Source organism: Ahaetulla prasina, chromosome 2 (genome assembly GCF_028640845.1).
Source record: "Ahaetulla prasina isolate Xishuangbanna chromosome 2, ASM2864084v1, whole genome shotgun sequence".
NCBI classification, from domain to species: domain Eukaryota; kingdom Metazoa; phylum Chordata; class Lepidosauria; order Squamata; family Colubridae; genus Ahaetulla; species Ahaetulla prasina.
The window spans coordinates 267,370,604-267,390,667 of record NC_080540.1 but is presented as its reverse complement, the minus strand read 5'-3'; the positions used below and the strand labels follow the sequence as shown (position 1 = coordinate 267,390,667).

Below are 20,064 nucleotides of genomic sequence, written 5' to 3'. Positions count from 1 at the left end.
GCAAGAAGGAACATAACACATCTCTAGTGATTTATTGAAAACATGAGTGAAGATGGGGCCAATTGGTCAACTTTAGTCCTTCCTCGTCAAAATCCAGTATAAATCCAAATACCTAGTCTTTTATGATAGATATAAAACATATAATCAACCCATTTCTTCCAGATCTTCCTCACATATTGTCTTTCAGGGACACTAATATTTTTGTCTGTTATTAATTCAAAACAACCTTGTTTCAAGGATAATACTTTTGTCTCTTGCCATTTTTTTTGATGCATTAATCTCTGTCTTTCCTTCATTACTCCTTTTGAAAAGTCAGTCACAATATTTCCCAATAGTTCCTTATGTCCAAAAATCCACAAATTACTACCATATATTCCATCAGTCCAAAAGAGAACTCTTGAAAAGCATTAAGTCTGTAAATATTTTCGGTTCGGGAGACAGCCTCCTGTAGCACAAATTCTGACATTTCATCCAAACTATTTAAAGGAAACTTCTTTACATCAACTTGTTTATTCACGATCATATCTTCATATTTATCCACTTTTGTTTGTATCTCCTCCATTCCATTTTCCAAGTCCTGATCACACTGGTTAATTTCCTCCAAGCCTTGATCCAAAAAGTCCCCATTTTTTATCAGTTCGTATTTTTGAATAATTAAATACATTCTTTCTGTGTAATCCTGTGTAAAGTCACGAATCCATTCTTCTGAAAGAACCTTCATGGCAAAGTTCTTGCTGAAAATCCCCTTATAAAATACTTAAACAACGTAATATAATCCAACAATCCACAGTCCAACACAATAAGATAAAATCTCCATTCAGTTTCGATTTCGCAGCAAGGCTATCGGTCTACTTTCAGTTACTCTGAAACGCCATTTTAAAAGAAGGCAAAAAATTTTTTTCTCTCTTTAAAAAAGGAGGAAGTCAGAAAATCAACAATACTTGCAAACCAGTAATTGTTCACTCATGCTTCTTCCGTCTGCTTATAGAGATCCACAAGAAAAAAATCAATTGTTAGCAGAAATGGACACCTTCCTCTTTTCCTGCTTTTGCAGGAGACGCACTGAATACTGGAGATAAGGAGGAATTCAATGGGATTCAACCTTTCGGGACTTTGCATAACAAAAACAAAGCCCCTAGGGGAATCTACCACTCTCCCCCCCCGCTCTTTCCCCTGCTCTTTCAACCAGAGAGGGAAAATTAAGTCGGGAACAGCTGTTCGTAGCTGTTTACACCGACTTTTACCATATTCAGTGTGGAGTGCCATAAATTAGCACCCAGCAAGAAAGGTGGCGCCAAGCGGAAGTCACCTTAATTGGATCTTAATTGGATCTGAAAGCTGCCGATCTAGAGTATTTCCATCTTTTGAGCAGTCAAATTCGGTGGCTCTGAACAGTCCATATAGACATGGCCCATTTGTTGACTCTGATAAAGGCAGAATAGAGGAAGCATGATTAGTATACTAGTAGCATTCAACACCTTGGATGGTTTCACCCACTGACTTTAAACAATAATACCATAGAATATATAGACTTCTACAAAGCCCATAAAGGTTCAGCAGTTAAAGGCGCTAAACTTGCCAGCTGGAAAGCTGACAGGCCAGGTTTTGAAACCTAAGCACTCTGTGAGAGATGAGCTCCCGTTACTTTCCCCAGCTCCTACCCACGTAGCAGTTTGAAAGTGCAAGTAGATAAATAGGTACCACTTCAGTTGGAAGATAACAGTGTTCCTCGTGCCTCAGCATATCGTCATGCAGGCCACATGAGCATGGAAATGTCTTTGGACAATGCTAGCTCCCTCAGATAAGAAACAGAGATTAGCACTGCCACCTTGAGTCAGACACAACTGTACAGGGAAACTTACCATTACCCATGGAGTCTTTTAACCTACTAGCTTTAAGGCTGAGCAGAAATCCTCTAAAGCAGTGATGGCTAACCTTTTTTTCCTCGGGTGCCAAAAGTGTGTGCCCACACCCATAATGCAATGCCCACGATGGACACCCCGCCCATTTCCAGACTTGTGGTAGGCCCATTTTTCATCCTCCCAGAGCCTCTGTGTGAGCTCTTTACTTACCTGGCATCCAAACCAGGCCGCGTGGAGAGTCCTGCATGTGCGTCTTCCGCATGTGTGGCAGCGACCCACAAATCAGCTGACTGGCGGGAGGCGTGTGCAATCTGGCCTGATACATCATGGTTTTAATTGGGGTTTTTATTACTTTTATTATAGTTTTTAAATGGGGTTAGCCTAATTGAATAAGATTTTTAAATTGCTTTTAATTCTATTTATAATTTGTTTTATGTTGGCTGTAAACCGCCCTGAGTCCTTATAAAAATCAAATAAATAATAATAAAATAATAATAATGCACAGTGAAGCTGATCTAGGGCAATGGCTTGCGTGCCCACAGAAATAGCTTTGTGTGCCACTTTGGGCACGCGTGTCATAGGTTCGCCATCATGGCTCTAAAGCCACTCTACAAAGAAGATCCTGGTGGTGAGAGCAGACTAGCATCTCTTAGTCTAGCTCCAGATAATAATTCAGAAGGAAAATTCAGAAAGTTGAATAGGGTATCATTTAGAACCAGTCAAAAACTTGTGCTAATTATGGTGGAGCAGCAATTGACATTATACTTCTGCTATATCATATCAATGTGTCTTGTACCAAAACCCACAAAACTACTTTGGCACATGAGGTAGAAAACATTAGAAGTACTTCCCCTGATCCTTGGAAGAAATACCTGATGTATAACAAATGATATAATTGACAACTTACTCTTCTTTCATCATACTGAAAATCTGCAGCATTACAGTAAGACTGATGGTTACATTGTATACAAAGTAGATATAACATATTCCAATACTTTCAGCTTTTCCATTGCCCTATGTTTTTTTTTAATTATTGACTGCCATGAAAGAAGAGTCCTACAAAGAATGCAGTTTGACTGGATGAATATTGTGCTATGTTTGTTCTATTGAGTATATATGTGTTTCTGATCTCTCTGGTTTTCACTTTTTTTCAGAGCGGGCATCTTTCAAAAAGATTAGCCGAAAAACAATGGCTAATACATTTGCACGTCTCCTGGTTGGTCGAAGAACTGCAGCTTTAGTTGCAACAGTCAGTACTGGAGCTGTGGCTACTGGATACTTTTTAAATCAGCAAAATGTGAAAGCTGAATCTTTTGGACATAGGAAATTATTTCCTCCCAGGTAATAATTTGATTCAGATACATGAAAATAAGAAACGCTGTTTAGAAATAGAAAATATTTATACGTTATATGTTGTGTGTTTGTCAGACTGTGTAAAATAAAATAAACAATAAACATCTTTTTCAATAAAAAATAAACCATATTCATTCAAAACAGATACTTGAAAATACATGGTCTGAAAGACTTAAAATATCTATTGAACATTCTCTACAGTAAGAAGGTTAAGGAAGAATATCCATAATAAAGTTTTTAAATTTTTTTTTAATTATTGACTGCCATGAAAGAAGAGTCCTACAAAGAATGCAGTTTGACTGGATGAATATTGTGCTATGTTTGTTCTATTGAGTATATATGTGTTTCTGATCTCTCTGGTTTTCACTTTTTTTCAGAGCGGGCATCTTTCAAAAAGATTAGCCAAAAAACAATGGCTAATACATTTGCACGTCTCCTGGTTGGTCGAAGAACTGCGGCTTTAGTTGCAACAGTCAGTACTGGAGCTGTGGCTACTGGATACTTTTTAAATCAGCAAAATGTGAAAGCTGAATCTTTTGGACATAGGAAATTATTTCCTCCCAGGTAATAATTTGATTCAGATACATGAAAATAAGAAACGCTGTTTAGAAATAGAAAATATTTATATGTTATATGTTGTGTGTTTGTCAGACTGTGTAAAATAAAATAAACAATAAACATCTTTTTCAATAAAAAATAAACCATATTCATTCAAAACAGATACTTGAAAATACATAGTCTGAAAGACTTAAAATATCTATTGAACATTCTCTACAGTAAGAAGGTTAAGGAAGAATATCCATAATAAAGTTTTTAAATTTATTTTTTTTTTAAAAAGAAAGAATAGTATATACAGTGACTAAGAAATTTGACAATGGATGTAGAAACCCAGGATGAAGGGAAAATATTTCCCAGGATCCAAAAGAAACTAGAAATATGGGAAATATGGCAGGCCAAAAGCTTTGCCAATAAAATGGAAAAGAGTGAAATCTTAAATTGTTGCCAAATATCTCACTTATAAACTGAGGGGATGAAAAGTGAAATAGAGAAAAATTAATATTGAGTATGAGGTGAAATGAGTGGGAAAACAGAAGCTGAATTTAAAAAGTTATTTCAGGTTAGTAAGTTTGGTACAAATCCAATGCTACTATTATTAATTAAAGCTATCATGCTTTCTCTACAATATTTATTTATTTATTTATTTATTTATTTATTTATTTATTTATTTATTTATTTATTTATTTATTTATTTATTTCGATTTTTATACCGCCCTTCTCCCGAAGGACTCAGGGCGGTGTACAGCCAAGTAAAAATACTATATAAACATTAAAAGAAATTAAAAAACATATTATAATGTGGCCGAAATATTAAAACAATTTAAAATCTTAAAATATAACTAACCCCAATAAAATTTCAATCCAGTCCCGCTTGAATAAATAGGTGCGTTTTCAGCTCACGGCGAAAAGTCCGAAGATCAGGCACTTGACGTAAACCAGGGGGAAGTTCATTCCAAAGCGTAGGAGCTCCAACAGAGAAGGCCCTTCCCCTGGGGGCCGCCAGCCGACATTGCTTGGCGGACGGCACCCTGAGAAGGCCCACTCTGTGTGAGCGTACAGGTCGGTGGGAGGCAAAAGGTAACAGCAGGCGGTCCCGTAAGTACCCGGGTCCTAAGCCATGGAGCTAATATGCAGGTATTATCAATATATGATTAGAAGAATATCTTTATTTAGAAATATGCTATTAAATTTCATAAGAGCTGCTATCTTACAAGTTTATACAAGATTCTAATCTAAAACTTTTATAATAATTAAGCAATGAGTGGAAACTAATCAAGGAGAGAAGCAACTTAGAACTAAGGAGAAATTTCCTGACAGTTAGAACAATTAATAATTTATTTATTTATTTATTTATTTAATCATATTTTTATACCGCCCTATCTCCCAAGGGACTCAGGGCGGTTTACAGCCAAGTAAAACATAAATATAAATACAAGTTAAAACCCCAATTTAAAAAACTTATTAAATACGGCCGAATATTAAAACCACAATAAAATAGTAAAACCCCATTAAAACCAAATTTAAAATTTAAAATTCTAGTCCAGTCCTGCACAGATAAATAGATGTGTCTTAAGCTCGTGGCGAAAGGTTCAAAGGTCAGGAAGTTGGCGAAGTCCTGGGGGAATTTCGTTCCAGAGGGTGGGAGCCCCCACAGAAAAGGCCCTTCCCCTGAGCGTCGCCAGCCAGCACTGCCTGGCTGACGGCACCCTGAGGAGTCCCTCCCTGTGAGAGAGTACGGGTCGGTGGGAGGCAGTCGGTGGCAGTAGACGGTCCCGTAAGTATCCCGGCCCAATGCCATGGAGCGCTTTGAAGATAGTTACCAAAACCTTGAAGCGCACCCGAAAGGCCACAGGTAGCCAGTGCAGTCTGTGCAGGAGAGGTGCCTCATGGCTCCCTCTATCACCTGCGCAGCCGCATTCTGGACCAACTGGAGCCTCCGGGTGCTCTTCAAGGGGAGCCCCATGTAGAGAGCATTGCAGTAATCCAGACGAGATGTCACAAGAGCATGAGTGACCGTGCATAGGGCGTCCCGGTCTAGAAAGGGGCGCAACTGGCGAACCAGGCAAACCTGGTAAAAAGCTCTCCTGGAGACGGCTGTCAAGTGGTCTTCAAAAGACAGCCGTCCATCCAGGAGAACGCCCAAGCTGCGCACCCTCTCCATTGGGGCCAATGACTCGCCCCCAACAGTCAGCCGCGGTTGCAGCTGACTGTACCGGGGTGCCGGCATCCACAGCCACTCTGTCTTGGAGGGATTGAGCTTGAGCCTGTTTCTCCCCATCCAGACCAGTACGGCTTCCAGACACTGGGACAGCACTTCGATAGCTTCGTTGGGGTGGCCCGGTGTGGAAAAGTACAGCTGAGTATCATCAGCGTACAGTTGGTACCTCACACCGAAACCACTGATGATCTCACCCAGAGGTTTCATATAGATGTTGAACAGGAGGGGTGAGAGAATCGACCCCTGCGGCACCCCACAAGTGAGGCGCCTCGGGGTCGACCTCTAAGTGGAACAATTTGCCTGCAGAAGTTGTGAATACTCCAACACTGGAAATTTTTAAGAAAATGTTGGCTAGCCATTTGTCTGAAGTGGTGTAGAGTTTCCTGCCTGGGCAGGGGGTTGGAGTAGAAGACCTTTAAGGTCCCTTCCAACTCTGTTGTTGTTTTTGTTGTTGTTGTTGTTGTTGTTGTTGTTGTTGTTGTTATTAGGTAGTAGTATTCATTTCACTGATACCCCATTTTTCTCCAAGTGATAGCTTTTATTTAATCTCTACAATAACTATATGAGATAGGTAAGATTGAGAATGGCTAAATGGTCTGTTTTCACTTAATTAATTCATAATTGGTTGGCATACAGTAATTGGGCAGCTTATTATTCTTCTGTTAAAATCTGATTTGTAATATTAGAATGCAAAATATCCATATCTGAATATCTAATCTGGTTGGGTTAGATCTGGGGAGACCCAGGTCCTAATCTCATTCAGCCATAAGGCTCATTGGATCTTTCTGGGTCAGCCACTATGATCCATATTGCAAGATAGGTGTGAAGATAAAATTTGGCAGGGGAAAAGTCTTGTAAAGCTGCCTTATATCCCTAGAAGGAAGATGGGATGGAAATGTCATAAAGAAATAAAATGTAAACAGACATAATAAAACTAAACTTATTCATATCAGTTATTTCTTCAGTTCATGCATGTTGTTCTGGAAATGAAAGAGAAACACACAAATATGTATTTTGAAGGCATTCCCCCCCCCTTTCAATCTGTCCAAGTGCTGACTGAAACTAACTGCTGTTAGTTTCTCCAAAGTCACACTGTTAGGTTTGTTCTCTTACAAATCATAAATGCCCATCTGAGTTATCAGTCTTCTGCTGTTTTTCCTCAAACTATCAAATTCATTGGAAAATATTTATACAGACTGCTTTTCATTCTTAAAGGCACTCAAGACTTGTAGAATAGTAAGGTCCTGATTGAATGCCTAGGCCACAGTTTCTATTAATGAAGTGATAAGTGGAAACAAGCATTTCCTGCTCAATACAAAAGCATTACTTTTCTTTTTACCCAGTGCAGACTACCCTGATCTTCGCAAACATAACAACTGCATGGCTGAGTGCCTCACTCCAACAATCTATGCCAAACTGAGGGACAAGATGACTCCTGGTGGCTACACACTGGATCAGTGCATCCAAACTGGTGTTGATAATCCTGGACACCCTTTCATTAAAACAGTGGGCATGGTCGCAGGAGATGAAGAATCCTATGAGGTGAAACAGTTTGTATCATATAACAGGGTCTCTTCAACATCTTCATTTACTTCACAAAAACGATCGATGCTGTTGGAAGAAATATCCATCTGGTTCAGTTCCAAGCTGGGAGAAAATGAAGGCTGGAGGCTGATTGGAAAGATGGTTTAATGATGAAGCAGAACCACATGGGTGGTTCTGGGCAGCTGACCCCATGGAGTTGAGAGTGTGTGTGTGTGGGGGGTTATTCCTTCTCTGAGCTTTGCATTTGAGCTTCCTGTTCCTGTGCAAGAACATGTATTCTATTGGCTGTTGTAGGGGTTATGTAGGGGTCATATATGGCTCTCTGAGTCTGAGTCTGAGTCTGAGCTTCCAGGTTTGGTTGAGGTTTGGACTGCTGAGATGATGCAATGAAGAGGCTTGTGTTCTGAAATGGTGTTGGGCAATTCCTATTATGGTTTAATGGCTTTGCCCTGGTTTGGATCTTGAGTGAGGGCTAATCCTATCACTCTGCCTTTGTTCAGACTTTGCTGGAGGGAGTAATGGATTACCAAATCTGCATTTCTAAAAGCTGCTCCAACTCAGTATCTGCTTGGGGGTAGTGAGCCGGGGCTCTGAGATTGCCTCCCTAAAGATGTTTATTTCTTTTAGGGGAAATATTTTATCCTGAATTGTTTATTATTCCTCAACATATTTCATTCTTCTAGGAGGGTGTGTGTATGGCTTCCCACAATGCATCACACTGTAGGAATTTAGCACCCACCCCCCTCCTAGAAGAATGAAATATTTTAGAAAATACTTAAAAGGCAGAATATATTTCCCTGGATGAGAAATGGAGAAACATGTTTTAAAGACAAAGCAGCTTCCTGACCCCCCCCACCTTTGTCAATGGGCCATTAAAGCCTCAACCAAGCACACTCAATCCCCCCATCATTTGCAACACAATAGAACAGAAACTCACCACATGGCAAGGCTCAGGCAAGCTTGAGGGACAACCTACAATGTTAACTAAGACCCCTAGACCACCTGGGAGTTTGACAACCAATCAGGGTACTCTTCTTGTGCCCCAGAAAGTTCAAAGCTCAGAAAAAGCATAAAGCCAGGGAGCACACAGGATCTCAGCCCTTTTCTGTTCAGGAACTCAAGCCATGTGATCCTGACCACCATTAAACCAACTTTCCAAGCAGTCTCCATGTTTCCAGTGTCTTTGTCCCCACTTGGAACTGAACTCAGATGGATATTTCTTCCAACAACACATAGGCAGGCTTTTAGGAAGACAAAAGAGATCAGCACAAAATTCAAGCCATGGGATTAATCCTGGGATTTTGTTTTTGTGTTTGGGAAAGTTTGCAGAAGTTTTTTTTTTTAAAATCTCTCTGGGTGAAATTTAGTGAAGGAAAAAAAAAATAGCATGAAAGACATACTCTGTATAACCATGTCTTGGATAATAAAACGCAGCACAGAAGACAACATGTATTGGCTTCCAGTAGCTGATTTGTCTGCTCAGCTTAAAATCAAGCCACCTTTTCAATGAAATGAAGTAAAAGTCCGTTGTAAAAGTATCCAGCTACTCTCGCATGAAAGATCAGCTATGTAAACAGTTTCATCCACATTATTATGCATTTTCTAGAGACTGTTAGAATATTAAATAATTAACAACTAGTGTCCAAACCAAAAACTGAGATTTCAACACCTTCATAATACAAGCATGTATCGACATACTAACTTTAACAGAAGACAGGAGGTGGCATCACAAAATCTAGATGGAAGCCTGTATGTAATATGTATGTATGTATGTATGTATGTATATATGTATTTTTAATAAAGAATCCTCTTAAAATATTTATGCACTAATTTTCTGGGTTCAGAATAAGAACAGTAAACTCTTATTTTATTTATTATCTTCCTATAATAACAGAATCCAACACTTTAGTGTTTGGCAGAATAAAATAAGCAGAGGCAGTGCAATGTCTCCTGGGTTTGCCTGAAGTATATAACAGCGTGATCAGATATAACTTCTCTTTGCCAAAAGCTCCATAGCAGAGCTTGCACTGTTCCCCAGAAACAGGAGGAAATAAATAATTCCTGTAGATTTTCAAAGCAAATGTTTCCAAAGCTTTATAGAGACTAGGAAAAGGTGGAAAACCTGCTGTGAGTGTTCCTCTTTTTCCCCCTCTTCTTATTAAATCAATGCAATGGAAGAAAGAGGGGTCTCAAAGTGTCTGGGAAGTTTATTAAACAATAAACTTTTCTCTGGCACATTGCAGCTCATTGTGCCTTGCCCCTTTTCATTTATTTCTTATTAAACTTGAACAAAGTAGCCATAGCGAATACTCTTAAAATGTGATCATGGGTCTTTTGGTTGGTTTTTTTTTTTTTAGTAGTTCCAAGAACAACCTTGGAATCCTGTTTAGTAAATATCTTCCTTTCTATTTAAGTATCCTTGGGGATATTTTAGGTAGGGAATATCAAAAGCATTTCTTAAACTTGTTTTTGACTCCAAGATTTCTTCCCACTTTTAAAAATTATGGAGGCCCCAAAACAGCTTTTGTTTGTATGAATTATATTTATTAATGGGATTTGTATTAATAATTAAAATGGATGCATTTGCTGCTTCTAACACTTCTCATGATTGTTTGATGGCATTTTAATAGTGTATTAAAATCAATGATCATAGACTGGCAAATAGTTTTTATTTTGTGGACCCTTGACAGAATCTTGGGAACCCCCACCAAGGTCCCAGGCCCATATTTTAAGAAACATTGATCTAGAACAGTGATGGCTAACCATTTTTTCCTCAGGTGCCAAAAGCGAGTGCCCACACCCATAATGCAATGCCCACGATGGACGCCCCACCCATTTCCAGACTTACGATAGGCCCATTTTTCCTCCTCCTATAGCCTCTGTGTGAACCCTTTACTTACCTGGCATCCAAAATGGGCCGTGTGGAGACTCCTGGGAGGGGAGGGGCGACATGGGCATGCATGTACATCTTCGGCATGTGTGGCCGTGACTCACAAATCAGCTGGCTGGTGGGAGGCGTGTGCACATGTACAGTGGAGCTGATCTAGGGCTACGGCTTGCGTGCCCATAGAAATGGCTTTGTGTGCCACTTTGGGCACGCATGCCATAGATTCGCCATCACGGATCTAGAAGATGGTCAGTGATTCAATACAGCATTCAGACTTCAAAGTAAAACCACCCAAGAATTTTCCCCATTCCCCAAGTTTAGGTTCCTGCATCAATCACCTATCATAGTGGTCAAAGCTTTCTTTTGCCAGAATGTTTGAAGCCAAAATTTAACTGAGGCTAGCTAATCAATATATTGTAGAATTCCTGGAGCTGAGATACCACAATGTGCTTGAGCATCTTGTTCAGGAAGTCATCCTGGCAGTTGTTAAAAATTATTGAAAACAAGGCAGATTCAAAATAGTACCAAGAAAGTTAAGAATGTGTGTGGTTATTTTATATTATTGAGAATTTTGTGCACTTCTTCAGACTGATTTACGAGCATAGATAGCCTGAAAAAAATAAATAATCTACAAAATAAATGATTAAGGAATAAAAAGAAAGCACAGGGGGGAAAAACCTAAATACAAAGTAAACGGGAGAAAATCATATACTTTATTGACTTGACAGGTATTTGCTGCGATTTTTGATCCTGTTATCAAACTAAGACATAATGGATATGATCCCAAACTAATGAAGCATCACACTGACTTGGATTCTTCAAAGGTAGGATCTAATTTAAAGGAAAATAAATCTGAAGATAAAACTGGTTTGAGAATAGCAATAAAAAAATATTACAATTAATGATAGTATTTCAGTACTACCTTCTCAAAAATTACTTTACGACAGCTAGAAGAATAGGACCAAGTGAAACATACCACAAGCCAAATCAGATAAAACTCCCTTAACAAACTAACAAAAATGTGTGCTACATTAAAGCAACTATAGCAGGGTTCTCCAACCTTGGCAACTTTAAGACTTGCAAAGCTGGCTGAGGAATTCTGGGAGTTAAAATCCACAAGTCTTAAAGTTGCCAAGGTTGGAGACCCCTGAACTATAGAATACTCAGCAAGTGTCCTCTTAGCACTGCAAATGGTATAATCCACATTTATCTGCATTGTGTGTTTTTATCCCGCCATCTGCCCCAAAGCTGCTCTATGATGGGAGGTAATTCATATGGGTGATATGACTTGCATACCTTGCAGTTATAAAAAGGACATAAGTACCTTTATTCTGGATAGTTACACACTTTTCCCAGGTTTAAAATGAAAACAAAACAAACAAACCTCCTAAATTTCTGACTGAAATACTCTTAAATTATACCTGCTTTGTTTCCCAGATTTGTTCCCTCACTTGCAAATCCAAAGCCAGTTTTCTCCATATTCCTATCCATTTCAGGGTTTTTGTCCTGAGTTACAAATAATATTGGTATTCCAGATTTTAATTGGGTAATATCTATTTTTACTCTGGACTGTCAGATGTCTCTTTAGAATACTAGTACAGTATCATTTTAAATGTTGGGGATTACATGCAGAAAGTGGATGGGTCTAGGATGAAAACTACATTTGTTTTAATTTAATTTACATTAAATGAATTAAATAAATACTCCCCAGGTGTTTAGTGGGGAACATATATTTGTTTAATAATTTCTAAATTTTGTTAACTCATTGTTACAATTTAACAGGAAAATTACATTTAGATTGTGTGTATAGGCATTGTATGTGTGTAGCCATTAAAGGAGATTGTCCGTTCCTGCTACATTTATTTCGTGTCAGGATCAGTGGTGGGTTGCTACCAGTTCGTCCTGGATTGGATGAACTGGTAGCAGCGGTGGTGGGAGGCCCCACCTACCCACCGGGACATCTCTATGCATGGGCAGACACATTGTGTGAGGGCGCCCGCCCATGAGCAAAATGGTAATGAACAAAATTGAAACCCATTACTGGTCAGGATGTGTATTCTCCTGTAACCCTGTGCTTTGTAAAACAGAAAACAAGGTAAGAGATTGTTATTGACACAAAATAAATGCAGCAGGACTGGACAAACTCATCTGCAAAAAAAGGAGGGAGAGTCAAGATGGGGAAACAACCCCAAAATTGAAGCTAGCTCCTTTTACACATACCACAATGCCTGTAAAAGTAGGGGCAGGGCTTCCATATTGATTGTTTTAACTCCTGTAGATGCCCCAATAGAAAGATCAAGTTCACTGCTGAAATAACAAAGTAGACAGCAATTTTGTGATGAATAATTGAATGAAACATTCAAATTGCTAATTCAAATGGTTACAGTTTCTCATGAAGAAAAGTTAACTAATTATGGTTGCTTCAGAGTGAGGTGTTGTAGCTCTCCTAGAGGCACTGTAATAATATTGTTAATCTTGGTACCACACAACCGACTGAGATAGAGATTAGGGTTCTTGCTCACCAAAATATGTAGGGCTGATCCTGAGTATCCTTGGGTATAATTCACAACTGTCTCAATATATTTTCAAACTATTTAATTTTGGACAGATTGCCCAAGGACAATTTGATGAGCATTATGTTTTATCCTCCCGTGTACGCACGGGACGAAGTGTTCGTGGCCTAAGCCTCCCTCCTGCCTGCTCCAGGGCAGAGAGAAGAGCTGTTGAGAACGTCGTTGTCACTGCTTTGTCTGGGCTGAAACGAGACCTGGCTGGAAAATATTATAGTCTGACAACTATGTCTGAAAAGGAGCAACAACAGCTAATTGATGTAAGTTTAATGCCAAACCTGGGAGCTAAACATGGGTAACAAGGCTATGATTAACAATGTGGAGAGTCTCTCTTGAAGTAACTCCTGGAGATTACATGGACACGAGTATGAAGACATAGACCTAATTGTCCTTGTCCTTCTGGGCCTTTCAGTTTCCCAATTTTATTTATGTGTTTTCTTGGTGCCCTCCAATGATTCTGCTTGATTTTTCTGAGATCAACCAAGGTTGGTTAGCCTAATTAGGTACTCTGGAGCAGGGAGAGTTAATTTGGTTCTGCTAGACAAAGAGCTGGCATTCACCCTGGTCATGTCTAAAGGGTCAGGAGAAAAAAGGGTGCAGTATCCATTTTGTTGCTTAGATTTATTTTCTTTACCACACTAGAATATAACAAACTATTCATTGCCTGTTAAATAGCAACTAATCAACATTTTCCAGCTGGAATTGATTTTTCTTCCCCCTCATTACAATATAAGCAAATTATATATTCTGACAAGATCCAAGCAATATTAAACACACATGAATATATACACACTAACAGAACTCTTTTATTTGTGGAATTTGTGGAATTCTGGAAACAATGTCATACCCTAAAATAACTCTAGAAAGTACGCAAGAATTCATAATCCATTGATTTAACAATGTGAATTGAAAATTTGAAATATATTTATGTGAGGGCCTGGGTAGAATGAGGGTTAGAAATAAATATAAAAATAAAATGCAAATACACTGCAATCCTAAAAACACTTAGGAAATGTGTTAATGAATAGTTTTGCAAATACACATAAAACAAAACTGAGTTGTAATTGAGGATTAACCAGAAATGAAGAACAGAATTGATCAGCAAAAGTGATATAAAAAGATTAGAATAAATTAGTTTTTTATTTTTATTATTTTAATAAGCCTTGTGTCTCCAAAAAATCTTATTTGTGGGTAATGATTAACTAAATATTATGTAAAAACAGTAGGTGTGACTCCAATTTTATTCTATGATTCCTTAAAATTAATTTAACCCAAGTTTGAATTTAAATTTATTAAGCATAATTTTATTTTATTTTAAAATACTTTTAATACTTTAATAGTTTCTTTCTATCTTAGCATGTTCCAGTTCTTTACAAAACTTTAAAACTACAGGAAATTAAAAACATAGGAAATACAGCCTTTATTTTCCAGGGGAAAAAAACAAGTAGTATTTTTCTGCACTCTTCACGTCTGTGAACTGATTCCCCATTATAATTCAACTTTTTTCTTTTTTTTTCTTCTTTCCCTCTGCCTTGAATTATGCTGGTCTCCAGGACCATTTCCTATTTGATAAGCCAGTTTCCCCTTTGTTAACGTGTGCTGGAATGGCCCGTGACTGGCCAGATGCCAGAGGAATATGGTACGAAATGTGAGATGTGCACGTTTTTAATGTGAACAAATAATTATACTAGTTTCTAACTCAGTTGCTGCTATTCCTAATCCTGAGCACATGCTTGGCATACAATGTCTCTTTTTCCAGTACATAATCTTTAAGCTTGCGATTGGCAACATTTTGGTGGCCATGAGTGGCTTTTGACCAGCTGCCAGAAATTTGGAGGGGTGGTGTGAGAAGGGAGCATTCAGGAATGTTGTTTTTGTTTTGTTTTGAATAGATGAGTATTCCAGAGTTTACGTTACAATGTTTAATTCTTTCTCACCTCAATATGGGAGGAAACTACTTTGAATTTTCTTCAATCATGGTTACAGAGAAAACCAAGGACCACTGAAAAGGATGTTTTTAGGGCTGCCCATGGCCCTCAACATTTTTTTAAAATTAAAAACATTTGTGATCAAAGATGTAACAATAACAAAAGAAAAGAAAAGAAATTAGGGATTTGGACCAGTGGTGGAATTCAATTTTTTTTTGAACTAACGGTTCTGTGGGCATGGCTTGGTAGGCATGGCAGGTGTAAGATACTGCAAAATCTCCATTCCCATTCCACTCCAGGGGAAGGATACTGCAAAATCTCCATTCCCACCCCACTCCTGGAGGAAGGATATCACAAAATCTCCATTCCCACCCCACTCTGGACCCAGCCAGTTCGCAGAACTACTCAAAATTTCCTCTACTGGTTCTCCAGAACCTGTCAGAACTTTTCACCCCTGATTTGGACTCTTTTCTTTGTTTCTATTCTTAATTGTCAAGAAGTAGCTAATAAAGTCCATAGGTATATTCTGGGCAGTGGGTGGGTTCTAAACGGTGTTACCACTGGTTTGCTTCGCTCACACGCTTTGCGTGCAATCGTCATTATCGGCACGCGCTTCACGCAAGCGCATTAACTGACTGAACAGCTAAGGCATTGCAATCCGGTCTGCCATTGAAGGTTGCATTATGCTATAGGCTTTAGTGTTGAAGTTACTCTAATGCTGTTTTACTTTTTATGTTTCACTGATCTCACTTTGAACTGCCCAGGGTTGTTATTTATAAGATGGACAACCAAGTTAGCCTTTAAAATAAATATTAAACTGTATAGATATACAAGTATAGAATCGGAGGGACATTCTGCTGCACTATGCAACATGCAAGGTACAAGGTTCATATGATGCTTGCACGAAACAACCTGCATTAATTGGCCAACTGCTTTTTTTCTTTTTTTGTTTAATCTTTCCAGTTCTTAGAGACTGTCTGCACATATCCGTGCAATTTTCTTGGCAAGCTTTTTCAGAAGTGGTTCCTTCCTAGGGCTAAGGGAAAATGACTGGGGCCAAGGTCACCCAGCTGGCTTTGTGCCTAGGTTGGGATGAGAACTCATGGTCTCCCAGTTTCTAGCCTAATGCCTTAATTGCTACAAACTGGCTTTCACCAACTGTTTACTAGCCTTTGTTTAATGTACAGTATTTATATTGATTGCGCTTTTAAGCCTTGAGCAACTTAGGATCTGACTATCCAAATTTCTACTTCATATGCTGCAAAACTGTCTTATTGTTAAGACCTGCCCAAGAGGGTTTTTTGAAGATGCTACTACTGTCAGAAGCTTCCTTTAATCCTGTTATTTCCAGGCTTGGCAGTTGCAATTGTCACTGCCCCAATATTGAGAAAATCTGCCTAGACACATCATTTCCTTCAAATGATTGTTACATGATTTTATTTATTTACTGTTAGTTTCAATTTATATTTTAAAACTCTTATGTTCTAATTTTGTTTCTAAATTTTTTAAGCTGCCCCAAATGCTCACCAGATCAGACAAGCTGGGTATAAATCAAATACATAGTAAATTAATTAGTCCCAGCTGCACCGGGGAGAGTATTTAAGAGATATTTTTCTTTTGCCTTACAGTTTTTTGAACACTGGCAGTGAATGCTAAAGAAATTTCTATACCAACCCCCTGCAACAAGCAGTTCATGTGTGAAGTCAACTGACACTAAAGTGCAGCTAAAGCAGGCGGGATGTCAGAGTACGTGGGCAGAACAGCAGGGAGAAAACAATTCAAGTCTCAAAGGTGCCAGCTGATGGCCCATCTTCAGCCATTGAAAATGCAACCTTGGACTTCGAATTAGAAATCTTAACAGTAGTGCAATTTATCTTGGCAGAATGAAATAGAAATATTTTCAAAGAAAAGAGTGGGAAAAATATCCAGCCTCTGTTTTATTATATTCAGTGGAATTCCTTCACTTGTCTGCTTCATCAAGTTTTAAATCATCTTAAAGATAAACATAATAAACAAATGTTCCCCTTAAATCAATTTTTCCTTGCATGGTTACATGATATTCTCCATTATTTTAATTCTTAATCTCTAATGTGTGCTACTCAGCCTGTTACAAATAATAATGTTAATATCTATAAATTTTGTGTTCATCCCTTTTCATATTACATAATTATTCTGTCACTCCTGCTATTAAAAAGTTCCTGTAATCCCCGCTTTGCCACATCCAAGCTGACGGCACCCCAATACTCTGACAATACTTTTTGCAATTGCCATTAAAGGATCTCTTAAGGGGTTTTAAGAGAGCAACTGTTATTTCCTTGTGCAGAATTAATATTACTCTCTAGTCTAGTAGAGAAGGAACAACTTTTCAAAGAAGGTCTTAGGCATTATCTGGTGCAATGTTTCTTAACCTTGGCAACTTTAAGATGTGTAGACTTAAATTCACAGGATTCCACAGCCATATTCCGGGAGTTTTGAGATTTGAAGTCTGCACATTTAAGGTTGCCAACCTTGAGAAACACTTTTAGTTTTATGGTGCCCTGAATATCTTGATTACTTTAAAAAGAATGGACAGAATCAGTGGTGAAATCCAAATTTTTTAACTACCAGGTCTGTGGGCATGACTTGGTGAGTGTGGTAGGGGAATGATACTGCAAAATCTCCATTCCCACCCCATTCCAGGGGAAGGATACTGCAAAATTCCCATTCCTTCCCCACTCCTGGGGCCAGCCAAAGGTGCTATTTGCTGGTTCTCTGAACTACTCAAAATTTCCACTACTGGTTCTCCAGAACCTGTTGGATTTCACCCCTGGACACAATGCAGAAGACACTTCTCTCAGACAACACACTATTTCTGACCCAGATGCTGTTATACCTTGCAGTAGGGCCCTCACTTCTGATAAATCTGTATTTCACTGGAATTTCTTCCATTTTTGTACCAGTTCGTCCCTGGATTTTTCAACAAACAAATCAGTTTAGAGAAAATTTAGATAAAGATGATGTCTCTTCCATCATTCCTATTTCATAATGTTTTAAATTTGAGGGACAGATTTATCTTCTTCCAGTCAAAAAGCTCCTCCATGCTTTCCCATTTCCAGTTCCCTACATTTTGAAGCAAAGGCAACATGAGGTTTATGCTGCTATGCATAAACCTCATGTTGCCTTTGCTTCAAAATGTTCTAGCACGGCAGCAGTTCACTACCAATAGGATTAGAGCTGTAATGGTGTTACTTTTTATATAAATTTGGAAATTTGGGATTGTGAGGTTGCTAGTCAAAAGAGAAATACAGCTTTGGGGATCTTGAGTTACCCTTATTTTTGATGCCACCGTGAAAGTCCCAGCGTGATAAATAACAAAAAGGAAAGGTAAAATGAATGGGCAGGCATCTGTGAAGATGGTTTTGAAGTTTGCTGTGACCAGAACACTAATGAATTGTGCATATCTCTCAACCAGGCACAACAATGATAAAACATTCCTCATCTGGATCAATGAAGAGGATCACATTAGGGTGATCTCCATGGAAAAAGGCGGCAACATGAAGCGGGTTTTTGAAAGATTTTGTCGTGGATTGATAGAGGTGGATGCTTTTCTTTGACTATTAAAAATGTATTTTTAGATTTTAATATAAGATCCATTTGTGCTTTTATGTTATTACTGCTAATTTTTCTTTTTATTGTATGTGATACCATTTGAGTAAAGCAGAATCCTATAGTAACAGAGTTAGGGCCTTTTAAACTAGAGTGAGGTAATTAGTACAAGCAGCAAATACTGCATGGAAATATAGGAGCTGTTTCTTCAATTTATTGTCTTTTTTTTTTTAGAATAAGACAGTAGGTACCACACAGCCTGTACTGCGCTCTGCAAATCAACTTGTTTCTCTCAAGTTGGGAGGGATCAGTGACTTTGCTGTTGTTAAGGAAGATTTGAAACTCAGTCAAATCAAGTGGAATAGAACTTGGGCAAAAATGTCACTCTTCAGCTAAAGCAAGGCTGTCAAACTCGCAGCCCACGGGCCAAATGCGTCACGTACTGGCCACACCCACTCCCATTTTAGCGAAGGGGAAAAAGTTGCAATATGTCATGTGACGACAAACATGACGCCGCAAATTTGACGCGCATGACCTAAAGAGTCTTAGGATGATCGATATTTAATGCTGTTATAATGCTTGTTTAAAATTGACCTAAGATGTTTGTTTTTTGCTTGAAATTTTACTTTATCTGAAGTATCATTCAAACTGCCATTCCTCATTCACATTTTGAAACAGTACCACAAACTCAAATAGTTTTCTAAGTTTAAATCAATGTAGATTTTCTTATAATTTCAGTGAAAATATCAGATTGGCTCAAGTACAAACAAATTTCATGTGAAAGTCAATCAAGTTGTTATCTTCAAAGCAATGAAAGCTATGAGAAAATAATTAAAATATAAATTATATATTTCATTATAAACAAATATAAAATTTATATATATGATATACACACAGAGAGAAACAAAACACCATATTTAATTCTTTTCTCATAGCTTTAATTGCTTTTTAGATAACAACCTTGATTGGCTTTCAAATGAAATCTATTTCATTTTATATGTATTTATGTACGGTATGTATGTACTGGTATGTATGTCTGTAATGTTTTCATCTTTGTCAGACAGGATGGTTAAAAAATAGGGAATATTTCCATATTTTTAATTACAGCAATTATTTTAAAATGCGTATAGGTTTAAATTGTGACTGAACCAGATTTTAGTTTAATAGGAGGCAGGGTTTGAAGTCTTTTGTGTTAAAATGGCCTCCAACTCTCTGTGCGATAAAAGCAGCTCTTCTAACATGCTGCTTGCAACAAAATAGAATAGAATAGAATTCTTTATTGGCCAAGTGTGATTGGACACACAAGGAATTTGTCTTTGGTGCATATGCTCTCAGTGTACATAAAAAGACAAGATACACTCGTCAAAAGTCACAGGACACAACACCCAGTGACAGTCATACGGTACAATGAGCAGTCGAATCATACTAGGAAATAATCAATATCAATATAAATCACAAGGATACAAGCAACGAAGTTACTTTTTTTTTTGTTTGTTTACATTTATACCCCGCCCTTCTCCGAAGACTCAGGGCGGCTTACAATGTATAAGGCAATAGT

The 20,064-nt window shown here is 38.1% G+C and overlaps 1 protein-coding gene across 3 annotated transcripts in view; it reads left to right on the top strand.

Annotated features, from left to right (window-relative positions):
- Positions 1–20,064, top strand: part of CKMT2 (creatine kinase, mitochondrial 2) — a 41,035-nt gene that overhangs the window by 13,687 nt on the left and 7,284 nt on the right. For 2 of the 3 annotated variants that reach the window (XM_058171352.1, XM_058171353.1), the window contains 6 exons: positions 3,593–3,779; positions 7,335–7,533; positions 11,152–11,247; positions 13,032–13,253; positions 14,547–14,632; positions 18,373–18,496. In XM_058171352.1, the coding sequence (XP_058027335.1) occupies positions 3,628–3,779; positions 7,335–7,533; positions 11,152–11,247; positions 13,032–13,253; positions 14,547–14,632; positions 18,373–18,496 (879 nt within the window). In that variant the 5' untranslated portion in view covers positions 3,593–3,627. Of the gene's footprint in view, positions 1–3,016; positions 3,204–3,592; positions 3,780–7,334; positions 7,534–11,151; positions 11,248–13,031; positions 13,254–14,546; positions 14,633–18,372; positions 18,497–20,064 lie in introns of all 3 variants that reach the window. The other variant, XM_058171354.1, reaches the window with a different exon arrangement.